General features: G+C 42.3%; 1 protein-coding gene across 1 annotated transcript; it reads right to left on the reverse strand.

Moving 5' to 3' along the window:
- Positions 1–598: 598 nt before the first annotated feature.
- PPID (peptidylprolyl isomerase D) lies at positions 599–21,454 on the reverse strand (the record flags this gene model as incomplete). Its single annotated transcript, XM_080697834.1, has 10 exons — positions 599–687; positions 1,935–1,977; positions 2,059–2,145; positions 8,930–9,071; positions 10,837–10,943; positions 11,092–11,214; positions 12,974–13,162; positions 16,249–16,355; positions 17,841–17,981; positions 21,370–21,454. 10 exons carry the CDS (start codon positions 21,452–21,454, stop codon positions 599–601), a joined length of 1,113 nt encoding a protein of 370 aa, XP_080553960.1.
- Positions 21,455–22,008: the final 554 nt, after the last annotated feature.

Here is a 22,008-nt window from a genome sequence, read left to right on the forward strand (position 1 = left end):
ATCTGGCTCTTTAGAGAAAAAATGTACTAGACCCTAGGTGTTACCTGTAAGTATAGAACAGCACAAACCTGCCACAGATAAGGGTTGAGGGAAATATAAACACAACGTAAGCTTTCTTCCATTCGTTCAACTATAGGAGTTTCACACGAGACTGAAGCAGAACAGACCAGACATCATTCCTTATGAAAATACAGACAGAAACTCAATTTCACTGTATTTTATAACATTTTTTATTAAGAGGGAACCTATTTCAATATTTCTAAACTGTAAACAATGCGGAACTGAAAAGTCAAAGTTATCACATTAGGGTCACATACAGACAGTAATTTGTGTGTGTGTGTGGGGGGGGGGGGGGTCTGGGGATGGAACTCAGAGGCATTCAACCTCCGAGGACCTATTTTTTATTCTTCATTTTGATGAAACCGGGTCTCATTGAGTTGCAAAGGGCCTCAGTAAGTAGCTGAGGCTGTCCCTGAACCGCAATCCTCTGGTCTCAGCCTCCAAAATGATGAGATTACAAGCGTGAGCCACCAAACCCGGCTCACACAGTAATTCTTAACATTGTCTTACTGGCTATATAAGCAACTCTGAATCCTTATTAAGCAAACATTTTTGCATATACCGCCTTCTCTTTATCTTTCTGTGCCTTTATTTTTTGTTTGACTTTCAGTAATTCTGCTTGGATGGCTGCAAAAAAAAAGACATAGTAAGTTATTATAGTCACTTCTCAAAACATCATCTACTGTTATAATCATATCTGGGCTTATTTTAAAGGAACAAGTTTATTTCTGTCATGGCTTTTCTGAAGCATATTCACAGAAGTTAAATTTACAATGAATACTGTATCTCTTAGTATTGAGCAAGTGCTAAGGTAGAACAAACAGTATTTAGGTAAGTGAAATTAGTGCCTTCTTGAGAAGAATTAGAATCTAAGCTTTGTGACAAGAGGTCCTCTGCTATATGAACAAAGCCTATGGCTCAATAAGACGCATTCTATCATATCTGCTAAAGTGGCTCATGAGCATAGGGATTTTTGTGTGTGGTTCTGGGAATGGGACCCAGGAGCACTCTACCTCAGCTACACCCCTAGCCCTGTTTTTGTTTTATTTTGAACCAGGATCTCACTAAGATGCTGAGGCTGGCTTTGAATCTGTAATCTTATGTCAGCCTCCAAAGTACTGGGATTACAGGTGTACACCACCTTACCCAGCTCACGAATATAGATTTTTAAAGGAGAAAATGAATGAACTTTCATTACAAAAACTGTCAACTGAGCCAGGTGTGGTGGCACACACTTGTAATCCCAGTACTTAGGAGACAAGACAGGAGAATCACATAGGTTCAAAGCCAGCCATAGCTACTTACTGAGGCTCTCAGCAACTTAGTGAGACCCTGTTTCCAAATATAAATATGAAATACATTGCCAAGCATAGTGGCGCACGCTTGTAATCCCAGCATTCAGGAGGCTGAGACCAGAGGATCCCGGTTCACGGACAGCCTCAGCTACTTAGGCCCTCTGTAACTTAGTGAGACCTGGTTTCAAAATAAATTTTTTTAAAAAAGGGCAGGAGGTGTAGCTCAGAGGTCAAATGCCCCTGGGTTCTATCTCCAAACCTGCATAAAATAAAATACAAAAATAGTTCTAAAAAGCCGGGCCTGGTGGCATGTGCTTGTAATCCCAGCATCTGGGAGGCTGAGACAGGAAGGTTGCAGTTTGCATACAGCCTCAGCTTCATTAGTGAGACCCTTTCCAACTCAGTGAGACCCTGTTTCAAAATAAATAAAAAATAGGAATGGGATGTAGCTCAGAGGTAAGATGTCCCTGGGTTCCATCCCCAGTGCTACCAAAAAAAAAAAAAACTTCTGAGAGAAGGCCCCTATGTTTCATCCCCAGTACCACCAAAAAAAAAAAAAAAAAAAAATTGCCAACTTACCTTTATCTTCTGGTGCTATCTCCTGAGCTTTCTTAAGATCAGCCTTTAATTGGGAAAAAATTGTAAAATATTAGACATTATTTTACAAATGTGACTATGTTTCAATATTTAGAACAAAATTTACCAATGCTTGATCGTATTCTTTTAATCCTTGCCATCCTTGAGCTCTGCGGTATAGTGCTTTCGTATTTGATGGGTCCATTTCAAGAGCCTAAAAAAAGTTATAATAAGATTAGCTTTGTGTGTGTGTGTGGTACTAGAGATTGAACTCAGGGGCATTCTATCTCCGCGATACACCCTCACCCCTATTTTATTTTTATTTAGAAAAAAGTTCTTACTCGATTGACGAGAGCCTCACTACTTGCGGAGGCTGTCCTCAACCTGATCCTCCTGTCCAAGACTCCCAAGTACTTGGATTATAAGCATGCGTCGCCATGACCAGCAGAGAAACATTCTGAGTAAAAGTTTGTATACAGTTGTCCCTTAGTGTCTTTGGATTGGTTTAAGGACAGTCCTCTAACCTCCACAAACCAAGATATCCAGGGACACTGAAGTTTATCAAAATAAAGAACAAAAAATAGGGCTGGGAGCGTATCTCAGAGGTAGAATGCCTCTGGGTTCAATCCCTAGTACCTCAATCCCCAGTACTGCAAAAACAATAAACAAGTTGTAGTATTTGCATACAAACTATACACATTCTCCCATCCACTTGAAATCATCTCTAGATTATTTACCATACTTAGTATAAATGTAATGTATGTAATCTACTATTTAGGGAATAATGTGTTTTTTGTTTTGGGTTTTTTTTTTTTTGCGGTATTGGGGATGGAACTCAGGGGCATTCAACCCCTGAGCTACAATTCCAGCCTTAATTTTTATCCTTTTTTTTTTTTTTTTTTTTTTTGGTGGTACTGGGGATAGAACCCAGGACCTTCTACCTCCGGGCTACACTCCCAGACCTATTTTATATTTTATTTGGAAACAGGGTCTCTTAAACCAACCAAGGCTGGCTTCGAACCTGCTCAATCCTCCTGTCTCAGCCTCCCAAGCATGGGGATTACAAGCGTGCGCCACCACGCCGGGCTATTTATCCTTTATTTTGAAACAGGGTCTCACTGAGTTTCAAAGGGCCTCACTAAGTAGCTGAGGCTAGCTGCAAATCTGGATCCTCCTGTCTCAGCCTCCCAAATGTTGGGATTACAAGTGTGCACCACCACGCCCAGCTTTCATTTTTCTTTATCCCCCCCCCCCCCAGTACAGTACTGGGGATAAAACCCAGGGACAGTCTACCGCTGAGCTACACCCCCAGCCCTGTTTTTTATTCTTTTTGTGTGTATGTATGGTACTGGGGATGGAACCCAGGGGCATTCTACCTCCAAGCTATACTCCCAGCCCTATTTTTCATTCTTTATTTGAAAGCGGGATCTTTCTGAGTTGCAAAGGACTTCACTAAGAAGCTGAGGCTGGCTGCTAACCGGATTCTCCTGTCTCAGCCTACCAAATGTGGAGATTACAAGTGTGCGCCACCACGCCCAGCTTTATTCTTTATTTCAAAACAGCATCTCACTAAGTAGCTGAGGCTGTCCATGTACTGCAATCTTCCTGTCTCAGCTTCCCAAATGCTGGGATTACAAACGTGCGACAACACACCTGGCTAGGGAATAATGATTTTTAAGTCTATACATGTTTAATACAAAAGAAACCAAGTTTAGATCAATCTAAGAATGTGGAACCCATGGATAAAGAGCCAATTATACACTCTTCCTTGAAACTGAGGTTTCTTAGGAACATGACTTATTTTTAACAGGCCTCTCCCCTAAAGTTTTATTTTATTTTATTTTATTTTTGCGGTACTAGATATAGACCCCCGCGGCATTCTACTTCTGAGTTACACCTCCAGCCCTATTTCTTATTCTTCATTTTGAAACCGGGCCTCAGTGAGTTGCAAGGGGCCTAAGTAGCTGAGGCTGGCCATGAACTGCGATTCTCCAGTCTCAGTTTCCCAAATGCCGGGATTACAAACATGCACCACCATGCCCAGCTAACGCATTTTTAAAACGTTTTATTTACATAACATCTTCTAAAAGCCAACATTCATAATTTTACTGAAAAGGGAATATTATCTGCCTCAGAAAAATCAAGAACATCAGGCATGGTGGTAAACATGATGTACTTCAGAGGCTGAGACAAGAGGATGGCAAGTTTGTGGCCAGCCTCAGCAATTTATCCAAGCCCCCTGCAACTTAATAAGACTCTGTTTCAAAACTAAAAAAACAATACTGAGGGCAAAGCTCAAATTCAGAATGTCCCTGGGTTCGGTCAGCAAGGCTGGGATCAGAGCCTGTCATGAGGCTAGGCCGGTACTGGGCCTCTGAGGCCGGTAGAGGAGCCAGCCAAGGAGTTAGTTTGGTGCGGGGTCCAGCGAGGCCAGGATCGGGGCCTCCCATGAGGCAAGGCCAGTGCTGGAGCCAGCGAGGTCAGGATCAGAGTCCTCTGGGTGGCCAGGCCACTACTGGGGCAGTCAAGAGTGGGATCGGAACTTGCAATGCGGCATGCACAGAGAAATATCACAGAAAATAAAATCCAGATGCTTCCCCTAATTAGCAAGAACTAGGAGGAAAGGGGTAACAGGAGGAGGTCGAGTAGTAGAAAGGGCCCTATTGAAAAGCAATTAAGGTGACCAATCAGAGGGGAGGGGATGGGGGAGGATGGAATCTCTCAAACTCATGAGGTGCATAAACAATTATATCAAAGATAATCACCAATTAAGCATGGGATCAAGGGAGGGGGAGGGAATGGGATGGGAACTGGATGAGGGCTTATTGAATATGTGCTTATAAATCCTCTCAAGTCTTGTATTCCAAAGTGATGTATGATTACAATAAATAAATAAATAAAATAAAAAGAATGTCTCTGGGTTCAATCCTCAGTACTACAAAAAGAAAAAAGTACAGAAGAGATCTAGAAAGCTGGGCATGGTAGCTCAGGTCTGTTATTTCAGTACCTGAGAGGCTGAGGTAGGTTTGAGGATAGCCTCAGTAGAAAGAGACCCTGTTTCAAAATTTAAAAAAAAACTAAAAAAAGGCAGCCAGGCTGGTGGCACACACTTATAATCCCAGCATTTGGGAGGCTGAGACAGGAGGATCACGATTCACAGCCAGCCTCAGCTACTTAGTGAGGCCCTTTGCAACTCAGTGAGACCTTGTTTCAAAATAAAGAATAAAAAACAGGGCTGGGGATGTCGCTCAGCAGTAGAATACACCTGGAACATCCCCAGTACCACTAAAAAAAAAAAAAGCAAAATAAAAATTAAAAAAGGCTGAGAGTGTAGTTCAGTGGTAGAATGCCCCCATGTTCAATCCCCAGTACCACAAAAAGAATGGAGGGGGCGAGAAATAGATTTTAAAAAATAATAATAATTAATACAGTTCTAGTGCTGAGGGTGTAGCTTAGTGGAAGAATACAATATGTGCTTTGCTTGAGGGAAGCCCAAGATTCAATCATCAGAACTGCAAATATATTTTATCATTTATTCTCTACTCGAAGCAAACCAGAGTCACACAAAAGACCATCCCCACCCACCATGACAGCATGCAATAGTTGTGTGTATACGTGTGTGTGGTGCTAGACACTGACCCAAGGGCCATTCTACCTCCAAGCTCCAACTCCAGATCTATTTTTTGTTTGGGATTCAACCCAAAGCATGCTAGGTAAGCGCTAAACCACTAAGCCAGAATCTCATTTTAGTTCTGCTTGCTTAAGCACAGCTAATCTACATGGTACATAGTTACTGTCAATATATTATATGAAAAAAAATTTAAGCAAACTATATATAACAGGGCAGAGTCACAATTGGTCTATTTGAGAAATATTAATGCTCTCCTGCTTTATCAGTTACTATACCTACCTGGCCCTCATAAAGGCAGATGACATTTCTGTGTTCCAACAGTACCCATTCTTCCTACATAAAGAGTGATGATAGGCCAGGCATGGTGGTGCACGCTTGTAATACCAGCATTTGGGAGGCTGAGACTGGAGGATCGTGGTTCACAGACAGCCTCGGCTACTTAGTGAGGCCCTTTCCAACTCAGTGCGACCCTGTTTCAAAATTAATAAAAAATAGTGCTGGGAGTGTAGCTTGGAGGTAGAATGCCCCTGGGCTCCAACACAAGTATCACACAATAAAAAAACAGTGATGATAAATAGAAACTGGCCCTGTTTTGCCACGCATGGTGCCAAACACCTATAATCACAGTACCTGGCTGAGATAGGAGAACTACAGATTCAAGGACAGCCTCAGCAAGTACTGAGACTCTGTTTTAAAAATTAAAAATAAAATAGGGCTGGGGTTGTAGCTCAAAGAAAGCCTCCAGGTTCAAACCCCAATACCAAGAAAAAAGAAATTGGCCCTCTCCTATGTCAAATCTATTAAGTTCCCTGAGGAAATAGATCTTTAAATTAAAAAGAAACCAGTCTCAGCTAAGCATGATAGCACAGGATTATATTTCCAGTACTTGGAAGGCTGAGAAAAAGAGGATCACAGGTTCATAATCAAGGCTCTCTCCAACTTAGTAAGACCATGTTTCAAAATAAAAAATAAGCCGGGCGTGGTGGCGCACGCTTGTAATCCCCGCGCTTGGGAGGCTGAGACAGGAGGATCGCGCAGGTTCGAAGCCAGCCTCAACTACTTAATGAGGCTTTCAGCAACTTAGTGAGACCCTGTTTCCAAATAAAATATAAAATGGGTCTGGGAGTATAGCCCAGAGGTAGAAAGCCTCTGGGTTCCACCCCCAGTACCACCAAAAAAAAAAAAAAAAAAATTTAAAAAAATAAAAAATAAAGTCTTAGCTACTTAATGAGGCCCTTTGCAACTCAGTGAGATCCTATTCCAAATAAAGAATAAAAAATAGAGCTGGGGTATACCTTGGAGGTCGAATGCCCCTGGGTTCCAACCCCAGCACCGCAAAATAAATAAGTTAAATAAATAAATAAAAAGTAAATAAATAATAAGGCCAAAGGTGTAGCTAAGAGGTTGAATGCCCCTGAGTTCAACTCTGTCTCTGTCTATCTGTCTATCTCTCTCTTACACACACACACACACACACACACACACACACACACACACACAGAGTTTCCATTAGGTACACAGAATGTGCCAAGCACAGTACTGAGTGCTTTGAACACATGCTATGTAAATCTTTTATTTCCACCTTATCACATAGTTATCTCCATTTTACAGAAAGATTAAAATTCTATAAAACAGGGATCTTTGTTAAGATCACAAAGCTAGGTCTAAGTTTAAAAGCCATATTGGGGCTGGGGATGCAGTTCAGTGGTAAAGGTCCTTAGAGGGTGTAGCTTATCTATCCGTACAACCCATATTCTTGATTATTCTTAGATATGTGTCCCAGTGCCTAAGCAATAGTTGTGTGTATACGTGTGTGTGGTGCTAGAGACTGACCCAAGGGTCATTCTACCTCCAAGCTCCAACTCCAGATCTATTTTTATTTTGAAGCATGGTCCCACTATATTGCTGAAAGCCTCTATAGCTTAGGGTTATCCTTGAACCTTCAGTGCTTCTGCTCAGCCTCCCAGGTATTGTAATCACAGGTGTGCACCAAAGTTTAATAAATGCTCTTGAATGAATGAGCTATTTGTGCTGTAAGAAAAAATAAAGGTCAGGCATGGTGGCGCAAGCCTGTGATCCCTGTACTTGGGAGGCTGAGACAGGAGGATCGTAGGTTCACAGCCAGCCTCAGCTACTTAGGGAGGCTCTCCGCAACTTAGTGAAACTGTTTCAAATAAAAAGTGAAAAATAGGACTGAGGGATGCAGCTTAGAGGTAGAATGTCCCTGGGCTCAATCCCCAGCACCACAGAAAGAAAAAAAAAAGCAGCTGGGCTTGGTGGCACATACCTGTTATTCCACAGCCAGCCCCAGCAACTTAAGGATTATCTCAGCAATTTAGTGAGACCATGTTTCAAGACAAAAATTATATTAAATGACTCAGTGTTAAAAGAAAATGAAAAGGCTGAGAGGCCAGGCATGGTGGCATACGCTTTTAATCCCAGCATTTGGAAAGCTGAGACCAGAGAATAGAGGATCGTGGTTCATGGATAGCCTCAGCTACTTAGTGAGGCTCTTGGCAACTCAGTGAGACCCTGTTTCAAAATAAAGAAAAAAAAGCCGGGCGTGGTGGCGCACGCTTGTAATCCCCGCGCGCTTGGGAGGCTGAGACAGGAGGATTGCACAGGTTCGAAGCCAGCCTCAGCTACTTGGTGAGGCTCTCAGCAACTTAGTGAGACCCTGTTTCCAAATAAAATATAAAATAGGTCTGGGAGTATAGCCCGGAGGTAGAAATCCTCTGGGTTTCACCCCCAGTATCACCAAAAAAAAAAAAAAAAAAATAGGGCTGGGAGTGTAGCTCGAAGGTAGAATGCCCCTGGGTTCCAACCCCAGTGCTGAGAAGAAGAAAAAAAAAAAAAAAAAAAAGGCTGAGCGAAGTACTGAGGGCCCAAAATAGTTAAAGACAAGATGACTTAAATCCTATTATCTCATTAGGTCCTATGCACTAAGGTATATTAAGGTGCTTTAGGCCAGCAACTCAGTGAGGCCCCTTATCAAAATAAAGAATAAAAAATAAAGCCGGAGCCAGGCATGGTGGTGCACGCTTGTAATCCCAGCATTTGGGAGGCTGAGATAGGAGGATCGCGGTTCAAAGACAGCCTCAGCTACTCAGTGAGGCTCTCTGCAACTTAGTGAGACCCTGTTTCAAAATAAAGAATAAAAAATAGGGCAGGGGGTGTAGCTCAGAGGTCAAATGCCTCTGGGTTCCATCCCCAGTACCGCAAATAAATAAATAAATCCGGGAGTGTAGCTCGGAGGTAGAATACCCCTGGGTCAAATCCCCAGTACCACACACACAAAAAAAAGTGTTTTTGTACGAGTTGATAAAAATCCCACTTTTTTAAAAAGTCCAACATTATGAAGACTCACCTCCAAACAACTATCAACTGCTCCCTGCCAATTTGACATCTTCAGTTTACAAGCACCAATATTCAGCACACAGCTTAAGGCTATAGACTGCAGCCTGGATTTATCTTCTTTCTCAATAACAGCCTTCGAACTATCCACGTATCTGGAAAACATAAAAGCAGTATGCAAGGCTACTCAAACAAGACTTACTCTGCTCTTCAACTATGTCAAAACGTGTTACATAATTTCTTAAACCTTCAAGCTACATTCCCAGCACTATTGTTTTAAATTTTGAAACAGAGTCTCAATTGGTGTGGTGGCACAGACTTGTCATTCCAGTACTTGTGAGGCTAAGACAGGACAGCCTGAACAGCCTCAGCAACTTAAGTGAGACTCTCATCAATCTAGCAAAATCCTGTTTCAAAATAAAAATTAAAGGGCCAGGCGTGGTGGTGCATGCTTGTAATCCCAGTGCTTGGGAGGCTGAGACAGGAGGATCGCAGAGGTTCAAAACCAGCCTCAGCTATGTAAGTGAGGCTCTCAGCAGCTTAGTGAGACCCTATTTCCAAATAAATTATAAGAATGCCCCTGGGTTCCATCTCCAGTACTGCAAAAATAAATTAATTAATTAAATTAAACTAAAATAAAATAGAGCTGGGGGTGTAGCTCAGAGGCAGAATGCCCCTGTATTTCATCCCCAGCAATACAAAAGAAAAAAGGTCTAAGTTGCATAGGGCCTAGCAAAATTGCTGAGGCTGGCCTCAAACCAGTGATCCTATCTCAACCTCCCAAGTACTGGGATAACAGACATGTGCCACCATACCAGGCTACAACTGAAGAAATTTGAAAATAAAATATATGTTAGTATTATATATCTATTTAATTGGCAGTATTTTATTAGCATTGAAATTATAAAAATGTCCTTGAGTTTTAGAAAACACATGCTTAAATATTTCAGGGTAAAGTATGGTACCTACAACTTTCAAAATAGTTTGGGAAACACAAAAATGGCAAAAGGTAAAAATCGCTGCATGTGGCGGTGCACGTCTGTAATCCTGGTGCTTGGGGGATTAGACGATTTATTACACAGGAGGATCACACATTCGAAGACAGCCTCAGCAATATAACAAGACTCCCAGCAGCCTCATGAGACCCTGTTTCCAAACAAAAAAATTAAAAAAGAACTGGGAGTGTAGCTCAGAGGTAGAATGACCCTGGGTTCAATCTCCAGCACCACACACACACAAAGTTCTAACTAGTGACTAAGAAAGAGTGCATAAGACTACGGGCACAGCTTCTCTTCACTTTGATAAGTTTGAAGCAGAGCAACAAAAGGGATGTAGTCATCTCAACACATTTGTTTACTACACAAGTAGTCTGCAAGAATGAGGAGGAGCTGGGCATGGTGGCAGACGCTTATAATCCTCTGGCTTGGGAGGCAGAGACAGGAGGATGGCACTGGTTCGAAGCCAGCCTCTCTGGCTTAAGAGACCCTGTTTCCAAGCTGGGTGTGGTGCTCACACTTGTAATCCCAGCATTCGGGAGGCTGAGACTGGAGGATCACGGTTCACGGACAGCCTCAGCTACTTAGTGAGGCCCTTCGCAAATCAGTGAGACCCTGTTTCAAATATAGAATAAAAAATTGGGCAGGGGGTGTAGCTTGGAGGTCAAATGCCTCTGGGTTCCAGCCCCAGACCCGCAAAAAAAAAAAAAAAAAAGAAAAAGAAAAAAAAAAGAGAGAGACCCTGTTTCCAACTAAAAATATAAAATAGGTCTGGGAGTGTAGCCTGGAGGTAGAAGGGCTTCCAGGAACCCCAGTCCCACCAAAAAACAAACAAACAAAAAAAAGAATAAGGAGAACTTCTGGATTTCTGTTTATAATCAATTCACAAGTTCTTAAAAGAAATTCATTAAAACTGCTATATTACCTTAAAACCTTTGTATATTTTTTAATGGCCATCTCCCAGTTTTGGGATTTGAAAAAAGTATTTCCAATGTTTTTCAAATCTTCTGTTATCAATAAAATTTTATCTACCTGTATAAAAAAATACAAATAGGTTGAATGTTAGTACATATCTGACTCAATGCTAGTTTCTATCATTATAACAAACTGATACAAAACCTCAGGCTTTTACTATTAAGTAATATTTTTATTTAAGTTTAAGTAATCTGAAAATACTCACGTCTTTTAAATCTATATCTGCATCCTCAGGGAAATCTGGATGACTATCGCCAGAACCATCTTTTGGGAATATTCCCCAATCATCTCCTTCTTTCAGTTCTCCACATTCTGCAATAACGCACAACTGTAAAAATAACATGTAACTGTAGAAGTGTACTGCCATGCTAATGAGACTAAAACAAACAGCTGGGATTAAAGGATCTATAGCTGGAAATCCTGTGTACTACCACCCAAGCCACAGACTTACACTAGAGGCTCATCTACCTGCTACAATGAAGATACACCCTTTATATAAATCCCAACTAATAAAACAATGTCCATGTTAACATTAGTACTGTACTACTACTCAGGACTCAGTGAACGCACAGTAAATTGAGGATTTTATTATTCTGGATATGATCGCCTTTGACAAGGCATGAGCTTTTAGTTTACTACTAGTTTTCCCTTCACTATGTGGAGTACTGGCCTGGCCTACCAGTAACTAAGTTCCCAATTCCACCAACAACCTTGTCACTTAGGTTGTGTACTATTAAGGTTGTTCTGATTCTAAGACATTTAGAGCACAAGTAAGTATCTTCAGAAATAATACAGCCTAGCTGGGTGTGGTGGCACACACCTGTAATGCCAATACTTGAGAGGCTGGGACCAGAAGATCACAGGTTCAAAGCCAGCCTCGCCAGCATGGTGGTGCATGCTTGTAATCCCAGCATTCAGGAGGCTGAAACTGGAGGATCACTGTTGGTTGACAGCCTCAGCTACTTAGTGAGGCCCTAATGAGACACTGTTTCAAAATAAAGAATAAAAAACAGAAGCCCAGCGTGGTGGCACAGGTTTGTAATCCCAGCATTCGGGAGGCTGAGATCAGGGGATCGCAGTTCATGGACAGTCTCAGCTACTTAGTGAGGCCCTCTGCACTCAGAGAGACCCAGTTTCAAAATAAAGAATAAAAAAAATATAGGACAGGGGTGTAACTCGAAGGTAGAATGCCCCTGGGTTCCACCCACAGACCTACCAAAAAAAAAAAAAAAAAAAAAATAGGGCTGGGAAGCCGGATGTAGTGGTGCACGCTTATAATCCCCGCACTTGGGAGGCTGAGACAGGAGCATTGAACAGGTTCGAAGCCAGCCTCAGCTACTTAGTGAGGTTCTCAGAAACTTAAGACCCTGTTTCCAAATAAAGTTTATATATATGTCTGGGAGTATAGCCTGAAGATAGAAAAGTCCCTGGGTTCCACCCCCAGTACTACACCAAAAAAATAAATAAATAAATAAAATAAATAGGGCTGGGGGTATAGTTCGGTGGTCAAAGTCCCCTGCATTCCATCCTCAGACCCGCCAAAAAAAAAAAAAAAAAAAAAAAAAAGCCAGCCTCAGCAACTTAGTGAGACCCTGTTTCCAAATAAAATAGAATAAAATAAAATAGGGCTGGAAATCAGAGGCAGAATGCCCCTGGGTTCAATCCCCAGTACAATAAAAATAGTAATAGAGCCTGAACACTTTAATAATTTATACCAGATGTGTAAATAGGCCAAAAAAAAGTTAAATGACAAGATCAAGGTCAAACTTCTAATTAAATAGCACAGTGAGAACAAGAAACTAGATCTGCTGTCCTTTTCCTACTGTGAACTATTATATACACGGACTCAAAAGTTTTGCAAATATAGAGATTTAACCTAGCAAAGAACATCGAAGGTAAAATAAAAAATGCAAATCTCCTTTAAAACTACATCGATATTCTTTTCCATTGTAGAAAACAGTTGTAAAGAAAAAACGGTGGTTCTATGGCTCCTGTACCAAAAATCATCCTAACATTTTTCCAAATTCCCCAGCAATAATCACTTGACATTTCTTTAAGATAATAAGCAACTTTAACTTCTTACTTACTTTGGCAGGTTTTTCACCATCAACTTCTACATTTTCTAGTATCCTTGCCACACCTATTCCTTTAATTACTTGGCCAAATACCACATGTTTCCCATCCAAATGAGGAGTTGGAACTGTTGTGATGAAGAACTGAGAGCCATTTGTGTTGCGGCCTGCATTCGCCATGCTCAATAAGCCCTCCCGATCGTGCTATAGAAATAAAAATCATAGAAGAAAACCATTAGTCATTAGTTTGAATTGTTCTTTTACTGACCATTCACATCAAAGCAGGATGGACTATTCCACCATTTAGATCAAACTTTACTTTTCCTTTATTTACATCATCAGATTGAACCAAGGCCTCTCCCACATGGGACAACCACCTTACCACTGAACTAAATAGATAGCCAAATTTTATTTTACTTAAAAACTTTTAAATACCTTTACTTTTACTTTGTAAACTGAAACCTTTAATGAACAAAACACAGGGCACTTAATTACTGGTGCACACTTGTAATCCCAGCATTTGGGAGGCTGAGACGGGAGGGTCATGGATTGTGGACAGCCTCAGCTACTTAGTGAGGCCGTTTGCAGCTCAGACCCTGTTTCCAAATAAATAAAAAATAGGGCTGGGGGTGTAGCTCGGAGGTAGAATGTCCCTGGGTTCCATTCCCAGTACTGAAAAAAAAAGAAAATTTAAGAAAAGCTTATGAAATCAAGTAAGATCATTGAAACAACATGAAAGAGAGAATTAATTCTAAATTGGTCATCTTGAAAGATGTTTATATTTCATCTTTAAAATAAAAATGATGAAGCTGGGTATGGTGGTGCACGCTTGTAATCCCAGCATTTGGGAGGCTGAGACAGGAGGATCATGGTTCGAGGCCAGCCTCAGCTAAGTGACACCCTCCACAACTTAGTGAACCCGGTTTCAAAATAAAGATAAAAAATAGGGCTGGGGGTGTAGCTCAGAGGTAGAATGCCCCTGGGTTCCATACCCAGACCCACAAAAAATAAAATAAAATAAAGATGTTTAAATTTTATCTCCAAGTTAGGATAAATTCCTTGTCATCAAGGTCTTTCATTGTTTTTAGTACTGAAGATTGAACCTAGTTCTGCCTCCAAGCTATACTCCCCATGCCTTTTTTTTTTTTTTTTTAATTTTTTAGAGGTACTGGGCATCTACCTCTGAGCTACACCCCTACTCCTATCTTTTTACTCTTTATTTTGAAACAGGTCTAAGAGCCATGTGCCACCACACTTGGCTTACATGCCCATTCTTAAAACCTAAATGATGCAAGCCAGGCAAGGTAGCACCTGCCTATAATCCCAGTACTTGGGAGACTGAAACAGGAGGATCAAAGGTTGGGAGCCAGCCTCAGAAACTTAGTGAGACACGGTTTAAAAGTAAAAAATAATCCAGGCTTGGTAGCGCACACGTGTAATCCCAGCATTCAGGAGGCTGAGACTGGAGGATCACAGTTTGCGGACAGCCTCAGCTATTTAGTGAGGCCCTGTTTCAAAATAAAGAATAAAAATAGGGCAGGGGATATAGCTCGGAGGTCGAATTCCCCCTATGTTCCATCCCCAGACCACAAAATTAAAAAAACAAAAACAAAATAAAATAAAATAAAAAATAGGGCAGAGGGTGTAGCCTAGAGGTAGAATGCCCCCTGGATTCCATCCTCAGTACCGCAAAATATAAATAAATAAATAAAATTGGACTGGGGCTGTAGGTCAGAGGCAGAATGCCTCTGGGTCCAATCTCCAGTACCACAAGAATAATTAATTAAATATTTATATATAAATACATATAGTATAGTATGACATAATGCAATTAATATATTTATAACTAATAATTAATTAATTTAAATTAAAAGGGCTGAGGAGTAGCCTGGAGGTAGAATGTCCCTGAGGTTCAATCCCTATTACAAAAAGAAAAAAGAAAAAGCCTTGAATGATGCAATATACCTAATCAGCTGTTGGAACAATGAAGGAGGCCCAGGTGTCACTAATGTCCTTCAGGAAATTGGACATTAAGCAAATCTGCTAGTTTGCAAATCCCCTGACATCCTGTATATTACCCTTTTTTTGTTGTACTTCAAATCAAGAATAAAGATACACAAGTTATCATCCTTACAACAATGAGAACATTTTTCCAGGAATCAATTTTAAACTATGGACACAAAACTCACTGACTTGCCAGGTGTGGTATGGCACACCTGTAATCCCAGTACTTGGGAGGCTGCGACAGGAGGATTATGGATTCAAGGCCAGCCTCAGCAATGTACCAAGGTCATCAGCAACTTAGTGAGAACCTATTTCAAAATAACACAGGTCTGGGTGAATAGTTCAGAGGTAGAATATCCCTAGGCTCAATTCTCAGTGCAAAGAAAAAAAGGTACTTACTGGGCCAGAATGATGGCACATACCTGCACACACCTGCAAGGCCAGCATGGAGAGGCTAAGCCAGGAGAATCACAGGTTCAGGGCCTCAACAACTTAAGGAGACCCTGTTTCAGAAGTAAAAAGGACTGGGGGTGTGGCTGAGTAGAATGCCCTGGGTTCAATCTCTAGTACCACAAAACAAACAAACAAACAAACAAAAAAACAGATGCATATGAGGCTAGGGCCGTGGCTCAGGAGTAGGAGCGCTTGCCGTGAGTGAGGACAAGTTCCAGCCCCAACAATGCCAAAACAGGCAGGGGAGGGGGCGCGATTTACAAACAGGATTCCTCGTTGAAGAAAAGGAAAATCCTGGCACACTTGAGACCTTTTCTGGTGTTTTAAACCAAAAAAGTAAGCCAGGCCTGGTGGCACACTCTTGTAATCCCAGTACTTGGGAGGCTAAGACAGGAGAATCACAGGTTCACGGCCAGCCTCAGCTACTTAATAAAACCCTATTTCAAAATAAATAAAAAATAGAGCTGGGGATGTAGCTCAGAGCTAGAATGCCCCTAGGTTCAATCCCTAGTACCACAAAACATATGTAAGCCGGGCGTGGTGGGGGCAAGCTTGTAATCCCCGCGCTTGGGAGGCTGAGACAGGAGGATCGTGCAGGTTCAAAGCCAGCCTCAGCTACTTAGTGAGGCTCTCAAACTTAGTGAGATCCTGTCTCCAAATAAAATATAAAATAGGTCTGGGAGTATAGCCCGGAGATAGAAAGCCTCTGGGTTCTACCCCCAGTACCAAAAAAAAAAAAAACCCGTATATGTGTGTGTGTGTGTGTGTGTGTGTGTGTATCAGACACATAACAGCCTATAGTTTAGCAAAACATTCATTTTCTCTACTTTTACCTTATAATAAAAATTTTCGTCTTCAAATTTTTCACCATAAATACTTTCTCCACCTGTCCCATTCTGATTTGAGAAGTCTCCACCTTGAATCATAAATTTCTTAATAACTACAAAAAAGGAAAATAAATATTAATAACTAAGACTTTGAGGGCATCAGCAATATCAAGAACAGCCTTAGCTACTTATGACACTATCAGCAAATCTACTGAGACTATTACAAAATAAAAAATGTTACAAAAATAAAAAATAAAGCCAGGCATGATGGCACATACCCATAATCCCAGCACTTGGGAGGCTGAGACAGGAGGATTGCAGGTTTAAGGACAGCCTCAGCTATATAGTGAGGCCCTCCACAACTTAGAAGACCCTGTTTCGAAATAAAAAAATAAAAATAGGGCCGGGCGTGGTGGCGCATGCTTGTAATCCCAGCATTTGGGAGGCTGAGACTGAGGATCGCGGTTCGCGGACAGCCTCAGCTACTTAGGCCCTCTGCAACTCAGTGAGACCTGGTTTTAAAATAAAGAATAAAAAATTGGGCAGGGGGTGTAGCTCGGAGGTCAAATGCCCCGGGTTCTATCTCCAGACCCGCAAAAAAAATTAAATTAAATTAAATTAAATTAAAATAGGGCTGGGAGGTACAGCTCAGAGATAAAATGCCCCTGGGTTCAATCTTCAGTACCAAAAATAAAATAAATAAAAATGCTAATTTTTTTTAGCAAATCGAGATTTTTAAAAATGTGACTCCTGGCCTGAGGTTGTAGCTCAGTGATAGAGTCCAAGCCTCACCACCAAAAACTTGTTATTTATGCCGGGCGTGGTGGCGCACGCTTGTAATCCCCGCGCTTGGGAGGCTGAGACAGGAAGAACACATGGGTTCGAAGCCAGCCTCAGCTACTTAGTGAGGCCCTGTTTCCAAATAAAATATAAAAAAGGTCTAGGAGTATAGCCCGGAGGTAGAAAGCCTCTGGGTTCCACCCCTAGTGCCACAAAAAAAAAATTATTTATATGATTGTAGCTTATTTATAAACAAACGTTTGCTGAGTACTTATTCAATAAGTATATCTAATGCTAAAGACAACATCAGTTGTATGAATAATCTTAAGGAGCCTACAGTTTAGAGGAACAAAGTAACTGCTGAATAAAGGCATGCTGTGTGAAATGACATACTTCAACCACATATGACCATTGTGTCCAAGACACTGAATTTGCAAATCTGTAGTCTTCTTCGCCAAGGAGGAAGAATAACTTTTTTGTTACCAGGCAGTCAAACTGCCTAAGACCAGCTCATTTACCATCACCATACTCTTCCTCTCTCAATTATGGCTCTGGAGTGAAGGAGAGTTAAAAGGCTGGTGAAGATACGGTACTCCATTTCCCTATAGATATGTCTTTGTACCCTCCTGTAATTCATGCAACTTCAAAGCCCAACCCTGTGACACTGAGCTACTGCTTCACATGTCAGAGCATGCTCTGAAGAACGACACCAGTTCCTTTTAGCCTAACTCTCTGCTTGTGCTTTCTTCCTTATCTCCTAAAGAACAGGACTTGACTGTCTCTTATGAAGTAATCCAATTCAGAAACTGTACACATACTTCGATGAAAAGGACATCCTTTGAAATGGAGAGGTTTCCCAGTCGTAGCTCCAATGCCTTTTTCTCCTGTACATAATGCACGAAAATTTTCTGCAGTTTTGGGTACAATATCTGCAAACAATTCTAAGACAATTCGACCAACTAAAAGGAAAAAAAAAATCTTGTCAGTATGCAAAACATACATTTTTTCCTTGCAATTTCAAGGGCAGAATAGTTCAACTATAGAACTATAGTCACAATATTTTATAAATAAAGACCTCAGGAACTCATCTCTGCTTTCCAACTGAAATTAAGTATCCTTTAACCAATATCTTCCCAATCCCTGGTATCTACCATTCTACTGTCTTCCATTACTTCAACTTTTCAGATCCCATATTCAAGTGGGATTACGTGGTACTTGCCTACCTGTGTCTGGTTTATTTCACTTAACATAATGTCCTCCGGGTTCATCCATATTGTCACAAGTGACAAGACCTCCGTTTTAAGGCTGAATAGTATTCCTGCCCGTCTATGCCACGTTTTATCTAATTATCTTTGGTGGGTATTTAGGGTTGATTCCATTATCTTTGGCCACTGTGAATAATGCACTGAACATCAAAGTACAGGTATCTCTTCAACATACAAATTTTATTTCCCTTGGATATAAACTCAGTAGTGGGTTTAGCTTGATCTTACCATCTTTCTTTTTTTTGGCAGTACTGGGAATGGAACCTAGGGGCATCCTACCTCTGAGCTACACCCCCAGGTGTGTGTGTGTGTGTGTGTGTGTTACTGGGGATGGAATCCAGGAGCATTCTACCTCCAAGTTACAACCCTAACCCAATTTTTTATTCTTTTTCTTTTTGCGGGTCTAGGGATGGAATCCAGAGGTATATGACCTCCGAGCTACACCCCCTGCCCAATTTTTTATTCTTTATTTTGAAACAGGGTCTCACTGAGTTGCGAAGGGCCTAAGTAGCTGAGACTGTCCACGAACCGCAATCCTCCGGTCTCAGACTCCCAAATGCTGGGATTATAAGCATGTGCCACCACCACCCGAATTTTCATTTTCTTTTTCTTTTCTTTTTTCTTTCTTTCTTTCTTTTCATTTATTTATTTATTTATTTATTATTTATTTATTTATTTATTTTGCTGCAGTACTGGGGATGGAACCCAGGGGCATTCTACATCTGAGCTACACCCCCAGCCCTATTTTTTATTTTGAAACAGAGTCTCACTGAGTTGTAAAGGACCTCATTAGGTAGCTGAAGTTGTCCACAAACCCAGATCCTCCTGTCTCAGCCTCCCAAATGCTGGGATTACAAGCATGTGCCACCACACCCGGTTCCCCCAGCGCTATTTTTTATTCTTTTTTTTTTTTCCCCAGGTCTGGAGATGGAACCCAGGGGCATTCGACCTCCAAGCTACACCCCCTACCCTAATTTTTATTCTTTATTTTGAAACAGGGTCTCATTAAGTTGCGGAGGGCCTAAGTAACTGAGGCTGTTCATGAACCGCGATCCTCTGGTCTCAGCCTCCCAAATGCTGAATGCTGGGATTACAAGCGTGTGCCACCACGCTCAGTTTATTCTTTATTTTGAAACAGGGTTTCACTAAGTTGCAGAGAACCTGAGGCTGGCCAAAAACCTGTGATCCTCATATCTTAGCCTCCCAAGAACTGGGATTACACAGATGGATCACCACACTGGGCTTAGTCATTTATTAGTCTAACCGGGTGTGGTGGAGCACACTTATAATCCCCGCATTTGGGAGGCTAAGACAGAAGGATCACACAGGTTCAAAGCCAGCCTCAGCTACTTAGTGAGGCTCTCAGTAACTTGGTGACACCTTGTTTCCAAATAAAATATAAAATCGGTCTGGGAGTATAGCCTGAATGTAGAAAGCCTCTGGGTTCCACCCCAGTACCACAAATAAAAAATAAATTTAGTCCAAACCAGACAGGTATGGTGGCACATGCTTGTAATCCCAGTACCTGGGAGGCTGAGACAGGAGGATCTCGGGTTCAAGGCCAGCCTCAGCTACTTAGTGAGGGCCCCCTACTTAGTGAGACTGTATCTCAAATAAAGAACAAAAAATAGGGATAGGGTGTAACTCAGAGGTAGAATGTCCCTGGGTTCCATCCCCAATACTGCACAATAACTTAATTAAGCTGGGTGCGGGGTACATGCTTGTAATACCAGCGCTTGGGAGGCTGAGACAGGAGGATCATACAGGTTTGAAGCCAGCCTTAGCTACTTAGTGAGGCTCTCAGCAACTTAGTGAGACCCTGTTTCCAAATTAAGTATAAAAATAGGTCTGGGAGTATAGCCCAGAAGTAAAAAAGCCCCTGGATTCCACCCCCAGGACCAGCAAAAAAATAATAAAATAACTTAATTAAGTGTAAATCAGACACAGAGGCACATGTGTGTAACTCCACTACCTGGAAGATTGAGACAGAAGGATCAAAAGTTCCAGGCCAGACTAAGCAACTTAGTGAGTCCGGTTAAAAAATAAATAAAAAGAGCTGGAGATGTAGGTTGGAAGTAGAACACTCAGGTTCAATCCCCAGTACCCAAAATAAGTAAATAATAATGATCTAAGTAAAGTATCATGTATTTGAAACATATACAAATGAAGCCAATTACAGTAGCCAGGCAGATCAACACCACATAAGGGGCACCCTAAGGTAAAAATGGTTTTAAGTTCTGAATACCTTCTTTTATAGCTACTCAGAATTTCCAAGGGCGGTATGGAGGTGCAAGCTTGGAACCTCAGTACTTGGGAGGCTGAGACAAGAGGATCACAGGATCACGGCCAGGCTCGGCAATGTAGTAAGGCCCTCCAAACTTAGCATGTCCGTCTTTCCAAATAAAAAATAAAATAGGTCTGGGGGGCATAGCTCTGAGGTTTGTTCCAGAACAAAACCAATTCAGCTACAAACACACTCAGAAATCAGAGGGCCTTAGAAACCTGCGGGCGGCTTTGTATCCTAGGCAACAAGGCAGCCACGCGGAGCTCAAATTGCCAAGGCCAAAATAGAAAAAAATGTTCTCCTGTCCAACTGGACCGCTTAAGTTACCAGCCAGTAGTAAGGGGGAAAAAAAGCACTACTCAAACAAGACGGTTAAGTTTAAAAATAACATGGCAGATGCAGATATTACGAATTTTGTGTGCCAACAGACTGAGTGACTGGAGCTCTGCAGATGCATATCCCGGCAAAAACAAAATAAGCTTATTTGTTGGGGCTGGGGACGTAGCTCAGTGGCAGAGCTCTGGCCTCGCTCGCACGTACAACAACCTGAGTTCAATACCCAGGGAGTGAGGAAGCTTATTTTGGGACAAACGGATGATGGAAGAGTAGCGGATACGTGTGACCAAATCTGGAAAAACAAACGTACGGCCGCCACCATTCCCGAAATAGACATTTCCAACAACTTCCTCGGGACCGAGGTCGTAGCAAGGGGCGCTGGATCGCCCTAGCCCGGGCGCGCTCCGGCTCGGTGGCGCCCAGGCAGCATCCCCCGCGCCTCCTCCGCGGCGCTGCGCTCACCTCGCTCCCCGCCGATGTCCACGTCAAAGAAGACTCGGGGGTTACTGGGGTTGGAGGGCTTGGCCTGCGGGGACGGGTGCGACATCTCGACTGCAGGCGCGGGGAACAGGACCCGGGGACCGCGTGCCTACCCGCAGCTCACACTCCAGGACGCCCCTCCCCGCGGACGCAGGCGGCGCCCAGTCACTTCCGGCGCGAAGCGGCGGCGCACGACCGGCTTCCGGTCTGCGCACGTGAGCTTCCGGTCCGCTCAGGTGGGCTTCCGACTTGCCCCGGCGTCTCCAGTGAGTTGTCGCCCTGCTTCTGGTTCTTCTGGTTTGTTTCACCCTGTTTCTTACAGTGCGGATGGAGAGTTCTTGGGCCATCCCCATTCCGGCCTCAGCTCACTTTTTTTTTTTTTTTTTGGTGGTACTAGGGGTGGAACCCAAAGACTTTCTACCTCTGGGCTATACTCCCAGGCCTTTTTTATATTTTATTTGGAAACAGGGTCTCACTAAGTTGCTAAGAGCCTCACTAAGTAGCTGAGGCTGGCTTCGAACCTGCGCGATCTCAGCCTCCCAAGCGCGGGGATTACAAGCGTGCGCCACCACGCCCGGCTTTTTTTTTTTTTTCCTCTAGTACTGGGGGTTGTGCCCAAGG

This window comes from Muscardinus avellanarius (genome assembly GCF_963383645.1).
Source record: "Muscardinus avellanarius genome assembly, chromosome: 6".
NCBI classification, from domain to species: Eukaryota; Metazoa; Chordata; class Mammalia; order Rodentia; family Gliridae; genus Muscardinus; species Muscardinus avellanarius.